General features: G+C 40.8%; 1 protein-coding gene across 1 annotated transcript; it reads left to right on the top strand.

The window, feature by feature from the left end:
• The first annotated feature begins 3,427 nt into the window (after positions 1 to 3,427).
• On the top strand, positions 3,428 to 10,559 carry btd (biotinidase). The gene is made up of 6 exons (XM_085148659.1): positions 3,428 to 3,802; positions 5,894 to 6,043; positions 6,141 to 6,292; positions 9,294 to 9,471; positions 9,567 to 10,151; positions 10,244 to 10,559. The coding sequence occupies exons 1-6, from the start codon at positions 3,557 to 3,559 to the stop codon at positions 10,514 to 10,516; spliced, it is 1,584 nt and encodes a 527-aa protein (XP_085004785.1). The 5' UTR covers positions 3,428 to 3,556; the 3' UTR covers positions 10,517 to 10,559.
• The last annotated feature ends 223 nt before the right edge of the window (positions 10,560 to 10,782 follow it).

The following is a 10,782-nucleotide window of genomic DNA, read 5'->3' on the forward strand; positions in this document are numbered from 1 at the left end:
CTAAGAGGAAATTTCTTTCCAAAAGAAGTTGCAATTTCATTTTAACCTCTTAAGCCCCAAGGGGGTTTCTGAGTTTCCTGCTAGAAAATGTAATGCCCAAATTTAATTTGTAGCAATGGGAATTGCATTTACCCGTGTGTTCCGCCCGGAGTCTTGAGAGTGTAACACCGGAAGGTGAGAAGTAGAGGGCCTTTCTCAATATGCGTACTTGTGCGTACTTGCGTCCTCGTGTACTCGTGTTACGTCATCAGTCGGAGACCAAGTACTGTTCCAATTCGAAGTACGCATCAAGCCGAGAACGCGAAAAAGTCCCGGATGTGTTCTCGCTCCGCCCGTTTTATCGAGCATGCATCGGTGGTGACTTGTGTGGACTTGGTACAGCTAAATATCCCAGAATGCATTTCGTCCAAAACTCAAACGCGGCAATGGCGGACGAGCGGGACTAAAAACTTTTAAATATTACTCTTTCTGGGTCACAAAATAAACTTTTAAGTCTTCTCAAGCGAGAATGTAGTTGTGTAAACTTCAAATATCTGCTCGATTTATCAAGATATCATATATTTCCAAACGAGCTCCGACGTTTTCGGAGACGTCTGTGACCCGCCAGCTCCATAGCAGACAGCGAGGTCGAGGATTATTACAGCCGGCGAGAACAGCGGACTCCCGGCACATTGTTTTCAACACCCCCACCCCCACCCCCCCGCGGTCTTTTCGCTACTCAGGTTAAACAAACCCCAAACCCCAGTAGCTGTCTAATGTATTGAGTGTCCACTAAAATAAAAATAAAAGCGTTCTAACATCTCACCTGCTTGTTTTTATTAAGGTATGTACACGTATGTACATGTACACTATTTTTATTAATAGAGATTTCACTACTGAGGTTAAACATGATATATAAGTCACTTAGATCACTTCTAAATGTTAATGTTTGGTTTATTTCAGTGTTTTATTTGTTCCTGAGTAAACCGGTTTGGCTGTGATTAAAGTTAAGCTTCATAACATATTACTCACAGTTAAATTAAGAGGGGACGGCAGTAAAAACTCCGGACCTGTGACATCATCAAGTACGCTGGTGTTCCAATTGTACAAATCGCGAGTAAGTGCTTGCGTTCTCGGCGAGTCCGTACTCCCGTGTGTTCTCGGCGAGTACGTACTCACCGAGAACGCGAGTACGTACTTGCGTACTTGAGAATTGAGAAAGGGCCAGAGACTCGTGACTGCTTGTTAAGAGTTTAATAAAAGTTTACCTCGGAGGAGGGAAAGTTCAACCGAGCATCTTGATTATTTCTCTGCAATTACAAACTCTGTCCTTACAATCTTGGTATCAAAATAAAGCTAACACTTGGGAACTTTCATCAGAGGTGTAAATATTGAAGCAGATGTTACTGTGTCAAAGTTACTGAGACTGGAACACAGAAAAAGTAAGTAGATTTTATCCTCGCCTAATTATTTTTTTTTTTTTTTCCTCATTTTTAGCATATAACCCTTTGAAAAATATGCCTCAGATCACATTTGGTTCCAGAAATTCAGTAACCAACATATAAACATCATCTATGCAAAGATGTATGTTTCTAGAGTGAAACAGTGAAAAATTACAGCCCTGTCAATACATGAATATCCAGACCTTGTACAAAAATGTCCAATTTTGGCACACAATTGGACACCATGCCAGTTGATTTTTTTTAGGTATTAAAGAGCAGAAATTGATCAATTTTACTAACAGGCCTAAAAATGCTTTTATATATATATATATATATATTTGAAGAATTAACCACACATTTACATGGCAATGGCCCTTTTCTGCAGCGGCGCATAGAGCGTTCATTGGCCTCTGGCCCTTTAAACTCCGAGGGGCTGTAACTTTGGTTTCTTTTGGTCAATTTGCGTGATTGACACCTCTTTTTAATCATTTGAGCCAATAGATTCACAGTAAAGATGCCACGTTCACGTCACCCCAACCAATCAGACGTTGTGATGCCAAAACCCACGTGTGGCCAAATTTACTGCATGTGGCGTCTGTCCAGTCACGTGTCTGTAGGTGGGTCTAAAATGGAGGTTGTTGACAGAAACAGGAATGGTAACTACTGTTAATCACGTGGCTACCGGCGAAAATAACAAGGAAATCGGGAAGGTAAGCCAATTTCTGTCTTAGCGCATTTGCTCCGCTGTGTGTTTTTGTGGTCTTCTTTTGTGGCTCATTCAGTGAATTTTGGTCTGATCGTGGTGAAACTTGGTGTGTGGAGTCAGTGATAGCCCTGGAAGCTAACCAGCCTATCTTTAGCTGGTTACATGAAGTGTGAAGCATTTCTGGTTCGGTTTTGTTTGTTTAGCGGACTTCTGCGCATTTACATAACTGCTCGTTTAATTACGGCTTGTTTTCGGTGTGTTTGATGGTTGTAGAAATGGTTTATATGACATTTTAGCAGAGATTCTGAGGTTTCTGTGGATACCACACATGTCTGGACTTATATTTCTCAACCCGCGTTATAACCGATTAAACGTGATCTCCTCCTTTTTGCCCCCGGTACCGGGGGCGTGGGGCTTAGTTGGTTAAATGTGAACTTACCGATCTAAAGGTATATTGAATTCATATTCCGTATTCAGTTTGGTGAAGTGACAGATCTCATTATACAGGTGCATGTGGTACTAAAAGGAAAAGCCTGACTCACAAAAAAATAACGGCCAGACTTATTGAACCTTCTGATAATTGAATCAGAAGGTTCATGTTTATATATATATATATATATATATATATATATATATATATATATATATATATATCAGATAGAAGTAAAAAAAATGAATTAGAAGAGGCAAACATGGAAAATCAAAAAGTAAACAATAACACAGACATTGTAAAACAGAAAACTGAAACAGCAAAGAAGAAGTTCCTGGAAATCCAAGAGCCCTTGAGGAAATTTAAAAACGAATAGAAGAGGTAAAGAGAGAAAATGAAATAACAAAAAAGAAAATGCAACGATTGAAAGAGAAATTGCAAAGATGGCAGCCAAAAATGCAAAGAGGGAATAGGCCCAAGTATCCTCTCCATCATCAACAATTCTTTGTCTACTAGTGTTATGCCATCTGTCTTCAAGCAGGCAGGTGGTAGTTCAGCCTCTGCTAAAAATGATCAACATATCTCTAAACTTCAATTCCTTTCATACGTTTTGGAAAAAGTCATTCTTCATTAACTTTGTCCTCACTTACAACAAAACCTTTTTGAGAAGTTCCAGTCAGGTTTCATGGTCAATCACAGTACAGAGCCCGGCCTACTAAAAGTTTCTAATCATCTGACCTTGAGTGCTGTTATTTATTTTTGCATGTACTAAGTCTTGATGGTACAAAATAATCTTGTTGTTTGGTAATGTCCTAAATACAGTTGTTTTGCTCGTTTTTTTTCAAGTTTCCGGCTAATGTAACACATCCTTAGGTCTGTTTTTGGAAAATCACAGTGCTTGGCACGAGGAGTTTCTTATAACGTCTTAACTATAAAATTGAGCTGAGTCATCGTGCCTCGTGGACGACTTTTGCCCTCTTCTATTAGCACACAGCCGGCATGCCTCGTGTGAAGGAAACTGGAAGAAAGATGTTGTTCGTCATAGCTGTTGTCAGTGTTTATTTGGCATCTGTCATCAGTCCAACGGACTCCACTGCAGACTCATCGTATGTTGCCGCTGTGTACGAGCACAAAGTAATCCTGAACCCGGACCCCCGCACACCCGTATCCCGCCACGAAGCTCTGCAGCACATGCAGAAAAACCTGGAAATCTACGAGGAGCAGGCAGCCCGGGCAGCCCAGCAAGTATGCACACATTTAAATGTTGTGTTTCATGTTTTTAGTCACATGATAGCTTGACTCAATGAATTGTAGCAACTTCTGTTGAGATGTTCTTCAAATGAATGAACTTGTAATGGACAAAAATTAATATAGTTAAGGCTACTGCAGAAGAAAATCAAGACAAACATGATTCAAAAGCCTTACAGTAAGGCTTCCTTTATCTCTGACTTTTTACTGAACTGGTAATTGATGTTCATATGGTCTAATATGACAACTGTCCACCCTTTAGTATCACTTTATAGCTGTTGGTTGACAGTTATTAATGCTTCACCCTGCATGAAGTTTACTGTCACTACCAGAGGTGTAGTCCTGCCATAACGCATAGGAGCAGACTATATTGTAAACTATATGTATATATGTCTGTATACACACAACTATATATATATGTTTGTGTGTGTGTGTGTGTGTGTGTGTGTACATACTAGAGATGGACCGATCCGATATTACGTATCGGTATCGGTCCGATACTGACCTAAATTACTGGATCGGATATCGGAGAGAAATAAAAAATATAATCCGATCCATTAAATATCAAAAAAGCACCTCACAAAACTTGGCGACGTGGCGAGCTGGAGCAGTGTGGTCACGTGATAGAGCGGCTGTGTGTATTTGTAGCCTGCTAGCAAACATTTCATCTCCGAGGAAGTTATCTCAGAGAGAAGTAAAGCAAGTGTGTAAGTTCATCTCTGAATGTTTGTAAAGCATTCCCGCGTTAAGCTTAACAACCGATATATAGAGCAACTGCCTCTTCTCTCTCTCTCCTGCTGCTACTTCAATCGTGAAACTGCTTAATGATCAGCTGATCGGCTTTTCTGTCGCGAGTCCGTCTCTCTTCTTTGTTTTTGGCCCACTTCTCACCAGAAAGAGGAAACCAGCGGCTGAACAACAGCAGCACTATTAAGCTTGATAAGCTGTTGTTAGAATTTATTTAATATTACTTTCTACACCAGGATCTTTTTCTATGCAGCTGACGGCTGGTAACTGCAGGGGCGGATCTAGCAAAGTTTAGCCAGGGGGGCCGATAGGGCATGAACAGGCAAAAGGGGGCACAAAGACATACTTTTCTTTCTCATTCTCATTTAAAATATCTAGCTTTTAATTATTTAATAATTATCTGAATCTTACACCCAAGTTTTAATCTGATGTAAAATGTATAGAAGTCCATTACTGTATATAGTAACTGTTAAGTCTAATATACCCTAGTACTTTTTAGTAGTAGTACTTTTTCCTTTGGGAAGGTACCATCTGTGCAGTCTGCAATTCTGTTGAAGAGAGATGTTGAATCTATTTAATTATTCTTGAAAAATAATTTATTTCTGTGAATTTTTTTCACCCTGCATCAAATTAAAGTTGATTACATTGATTAAGCATCATGAGGAAGAGGGTGGTTCCCTATTTTCTTTTGCTGGGAGTTTGCAACCCTATTAGTTAGGTTGCTTAATATTTCTGCTAAGTACTCTGTAAAATACCAGAATAGGGAGGATGGGGTAGGTTTAACTTTATTAGATTGATCAGTGTTGCTGATCTATGAAATATTTTGGGTGCAGTGTGTTTTTTTTACATGCAGGTATAACAGAATAGCTTTAGTGTTGTTGTTTTTTAACTTGAGTATGAACTTATACAAAAAGCAGCAAGATATTAAAAAAACAGTTTTACTTATTAAAAAACACACTATATCGGATTCATATCGGTATCGGCAGATATCCAAATTTATGATATCGGTATCGGTATCGGACATAAAAAAGTGGTATCGTGCCATCTCTAGTACATACATGCATGTAAAATATTTGTATGTAAATGTGTTTATGTAAAACTCTGACTTTAACAATACTGTGAAAAGTTCACGAGAGAATACCTGAGTAAGAGAGATGGAATCAAACGTGGAGAGAGACAGGCAACTAAAAAGACATCCAGAGAGGAGAGCTGATGAACATCATCACACAGATCACTTTATGTTGTTAAATTCAGTGTGACATTTGAGCAAGTAGAAATAAGTAACTCAAAAGTTACTGCAACAGACTTCATATCTCTCTGTCATCTTCGTTTCACTCTCAGGGGGCCCAGATCTTGGTGTTTCCAGAAAATGGTATTCATGGGTTTAACTTCACTCGGTTATCCATCGTTGGCTACCTGGAAACCATTCCCAACCCTCAGGAGGAGAGCTGGAATCCGTGCACGGAGCCGGAAAGACACAACAACACTGAGGTTCACAATCATATATTTAGATTTTGTGATGGCAAGAAAACTCTACTCTCACGACATCTCACTGTGTCTGAATCTAATCATATTTGATTACTCAAAGGTTCTCCAGAGATTGAGCTGTATGGCTCGTCGTAACAACCTCTACTTGGTGGCCAACATGCCCGACCTGCAACCCTGTCCCCTGAAGACCAGCCCCTCCTCCACCTGTCCTCCTGATGGGCGCTGGCAGTTCAACACAAATGTGGCTTTCAGGTACATGTTAACTCTTAATATGGATTTCTAGAGAACGGAAAATAAAAGGTTTATTTTTCTATAACTTCTTGTCCACAGATGCAGTGCTTGTGCCTAAATAAAAGAGCAGTTCTCCACATTTCCATCAAAAAATGTTGGCACTACTGCCAAAAATACCACAGAGTCAAAGCTGAAACTTCTCTTGTCAGTAGCTACTGGAGAAGCTACTGCAAGAAATACCAGCTACACTGAATACAACAACTACAGTGGTGGAAATAATTATTTGATCCCCTGCTGAATGTGTAATTTTGGTCACATCCAATCAAATGAATGGAAAGAGACAGACTATAAACCAAAAATCCACAAAAAATATTTAGTAATAAATTGATTTTGATGTTATTAAGTTAAATAAATATTTTATCCCCAAGCAAAACTTTATGATTGGCAAAGAAACCCTTTTTGGCAAGCAGTGGTACAACATTTGTTGTAGTTGGTTACCAAGTTCGCAGATTTCAGGAGGGGGTTTTGGCCCACTCTTCTATACAGAAACCTTTGAAATCCTTTAGGTTTCTTGGCTCCTGCTTAGCAATCTGCAGTTTCAGCTCCCTCCTCAGATTTTCTATAAGACTGAGGTCTGGAGCCTGGCTAGGCCACTCCCTGACATTAATGTGCTTCTTCTTCAGCCACTCCTTTGTTGCATTGGTTGTGTGTTTTGGGTCATTGTCATGTCAGGACGACCCATCCACGACCCATCTTCAATGTTCTAGCTGAAGGAAGGAGGTTATCGTCCAAAGTTTTACAGTACATGACCCTGTTCAGTACAGTGAAGTTGTCCTGTACCCAGACAAACAGCCCCAAAGCAAGATGTTTCCACCTCTGTGCTTGACTGTAGCGATTGTGTTCTTTGCTTTAGAGTTAACATTCCTCTTTCTCCAAGCACAGCGGGTTGATTTTGGTTTTACATGACCATAGCGTTTTCTCCCAAACGTTCTCTGAATCAATTAGATGTTCACTGGCAAACTTAAGACAGACCTGTACATACGCTTTCCTGGGCACTATGCTACTTCCTGCCGTAGTGTGTTACCAATAGGGATGGGTATCGAAAACCGGTTCTTGTTGAGAACCGGTTCCCAGTGTTTCAATTCCTTGGAATTGTTTGCCATTTTTGCAAACGATTCCCTTATCGATTCCAGTCGCCCCGAATGACGTCACCACGTCGCGGAGCGTCATTTACCTGGCAGGAAACACGGCGCCTAAGCGGCTCAAACGCTCAAAAGTTTGGTTTTGCTTTACGAGAATGGATGACAACAGGGCAACTTACAATACTTGCAAAGTAGATATTTTATTTAAGGGAGGAAACACTACAAATATACAAAAGCATTTGCTCACAAAACACACAATGACCTTAAATGAATGTCGTGTTTTTAATTCCGCTCCGGACTCGTGAATCTCAACCCAGCAGCAGCGGTAACGTTTGCACGTCCTCTCCCGTTAATGCGGCAGGTAAATAATCAACTAACAGTGCATATTATGTTAGCGCGATCTGCCTTATTACAAAACCTGCCATTACTGTGCATTTAGATGACCATGATGAGAGAGACAGACAGAGTCTGGCTCAGATGCTGGCAGTTCTCACTGCAGTCTACCGTTAGCGTCTCCTTTCAGGCTAGGATAGACGAATGTCACCGAGCAGTGACTAAGTTTGTGGTCAAAGGTTTGCACCCATTTGCCACAGCAGATGATTTTCGGTAAGTGAATGTGTTTAATTGTAGGCAGGGACATTACTGGATATTCTTGTGTAATTGCTACAGAATAATTGATGTTATACTTTGTTATTGCTACAGAAGAATATTTATTTTATTATTTTACATTTACATTTTTTTTTCCTGGGGACCCTGTGACACCCCATTGAAGAGCCGTAGGCTGTGGATCTCTTAAGATCTCACTGTTGGGTTTGTAAGGCCATGTTACTCCTAAATTTCTATCTTGTTCAAAGAGAAGATATAAAACAAAGTTCTAAGCTATTAGACCTTAGTGTTCTCCTTTTTTAAAAAGAATCGATAAGAGAATCGATAAAGAATCGAATCGTTAAACAGAATCGAAAATGGAATTGGGATCGTGAAAATCTTATCAATACCCATCCCTAGTTACCAATGATGTTCTTGCTGACAGTGGTCCCAGGGGTAGACATCCATATCGGGTGGCTGTGGTTTAGAAGGTAGAGCAGATCAACAATCTTTGAATTAATAGATAACACTAACAGATGTCACCCTCTCACCAAGCTCGTTCCAGCCTTGTGCAGGTCTACAATCTTCTCCCTACAATTTTAATCTTGTTTACATTTTATAAACTAAATTTACTCAATTGACTAAGAAACAATGTTACCTGTTTCTTAGGAATGACGTGTGCTTCTCATTATGGTGATTCGGAACCAGAATTTTCAGGTTTAAAATATTTCTTCAACATTAAAGTAATCCAGTGACAGTTGTCAGTATTTCCACTGCTGCACAGCAACGATAACAGCTGATAATTAATTTGGCAAACTTTACTTTTCAAATTGTAAACAAGTATGGCTTAAAACGGCATTTCTGTCGTTGCCACAGTGTAACTCAGTTTAACGCAGAAGCCTGAACTGTCCATCAAACTGACTAAATCTCATTAGGAACATATCCTCCTTTGGGCTCCGCCTTCAAACAAAGTCAAAAGTGAGTTGATTCGCACGAACAGGATTTCTCTCCAAGCGCAGAGAGCTGCCTGCCACAGATTGAAACAGCAGCAGCGCACGCAGAGCAGACACTCGTGTGTGTGATGGCTTCTTTGTGTGTGCAGCTGCAGAGTTCCACGCGCACAGTTGTCGAATTTACGTGCGGAATTTTATTGTGCCCAAAATTATTTGCTCGGATTATGGTTTTGCTCGCACTTTTGTTATGACATAAATATAATTCAGTAATATATCCTGAACTGACTGCATCAGTGACAAAGAGCTGTTAGTGACCTGCTTAAAATATCCTCTTTCATACAGGTCAGACGGCCTTCTAATTGCACGCTACCACAAACAAAACCTTTTCTTTGAGCAATCCTTTGACACACCTCCAGAACCTGAAGTCATAACATTTGATACACCTTTTGCTGGGAAGTTTGGCCTCTTCATCTGCTTTGACATCCTCTTTCATGATCCTGCAGTGGTGCTGGTGGAGATGGTATAAAATATAACCACATACGCACTCAGAATATATATCCAACATTGTTGGGATTGACTTTGATATCCATAGTTTCTTCTTTGTGCCTCTTTAAGGGTGTGCGTCAGTTGATCTTTCCAACAGCGTGGATGAATGCACTCCCCCTGCTGGATTCAGTTCAGTTTCACAGTGCATTCAGTCTGGGTGCCAACGTCACTCTACTATCTGCCAACATTCGCAATGATCAACGCATCATGAAAGGAAGCGGTATCTACACCCCTTTTTCTGCCACCTACCACCATGCCTGGAAAGGAGACCCAGAGGAGGGCAGGCTGCTGGTGGCCAGAGTGCCAGTTTTGGAGCCACTGGAGGTAAAACAAAGTGCAGCCAAAGAGGTGGAGGCTGGTGGTGTTGAGTCTGCGTCATCAGTGGCTACAGACTCTGGACGCTGTCATCAAGACAGCTGTGATGATCACTCTCCTGATTCGGTCCATCCCTCTAACCCCACCTTCATCTCCTTCATGTTCCACGACCCGTTTACATTTGTCCTCTTAAATGAGACACAAGGTGACGTTAAAGTGTGCAACGGCACTTTCTGCTGCCGCCTGCAGTACAGGTGGTTACTGCAAGACCATAAAGAGCTCTATGCTCTCGGCGCATTTGCAGGACTGCACACCGTTGATGGACGTTATGCACTGCAGGTAGGAATGAAAGAATTTTTAATATTTATAAACTTTTAGAAACTGACCAGGACCCTGCTCACTTTTATTTGCCACATGTCAAATATCTGCAGGTTTGTGCAGTAGTCCGTTGTGGAGGGTTGGATCAGAGCTCTTGTGGACAAGTAGTAGAAGAAGCAGAGTCAAAAATGGACTTCCTGTTGGCGGGGAACTTTGACACCAAATACGTGTACCCATCTATTCTGACAAGCCGAATGGTCCTGGAGCAGCCCGAGAGTCTGGAGAAAGCTCCAGACGGGAGAGTGACCATGAAACATTCAAACACGAAGGGTGGCCTGGTCACCACCTGCCTGTATGGACGAATGTACCACCTGGACAATGAATAAAGTTTGGAGGGATCAGGAAAATAAAGTTCAGTGTTATGGTTAAGAGCTGCTCCAACCTTCAGCTGTTACACATTTGTTTCATGTCTTATAAAATAAACCAAAACAAATGTCTTTATTCATCTGTTACTTAATCTTTACAATACAAACATTGCACCAAGTAGCATTCATCCTCTCTTTGAATGTTGCATACTCCTCAAAAGGCATATGCAACACCCTCTAATGGCTCGTATACATAATGATGAACTAAATGAACAACACTCATTTAG

Source organism: Neolamprologus multifasciatus, chromosome 22 (genome assembly GCF_963576455.1).
Source record: "Neolamprologus multifasciatus chromosome 22, fNeoMul1.2, whole genome shotgun sequence".
In the NCBI taxonomy this organism is placed as follows: Eukaryota; Metazoa; Chordata; class Actinopteri; order Cichliformes; family Cichlidae; genus Neolamprologus; species Neolamprologus multifasciatus.

Excerpts from the sequence above, each read along its gene's own strand:
- btd (XM_085148659.1), top strand. The coding sequence starts at position 3,557 with ATGCCTCGTGTGAAGGAAACTGGAAGAAAGATGTTGTTCGTCATAGCT. Across the intron at positions 3,803-5,893 it reads CAGCCCGGGCAGCCCAGCAA|GGGGCCCAGATCTTGGTGTT; the intron begins GTATGCACACAT and ends TTTCACTCTCAG. Across the intron at positions 9,472-9,566 it reads CAGTGGTGCTGGTGGAGATG|GGTGTGCGTCAGTTGATCTT; the intron begins GTATAAAATATA and ends TGCCTCTTTAAG.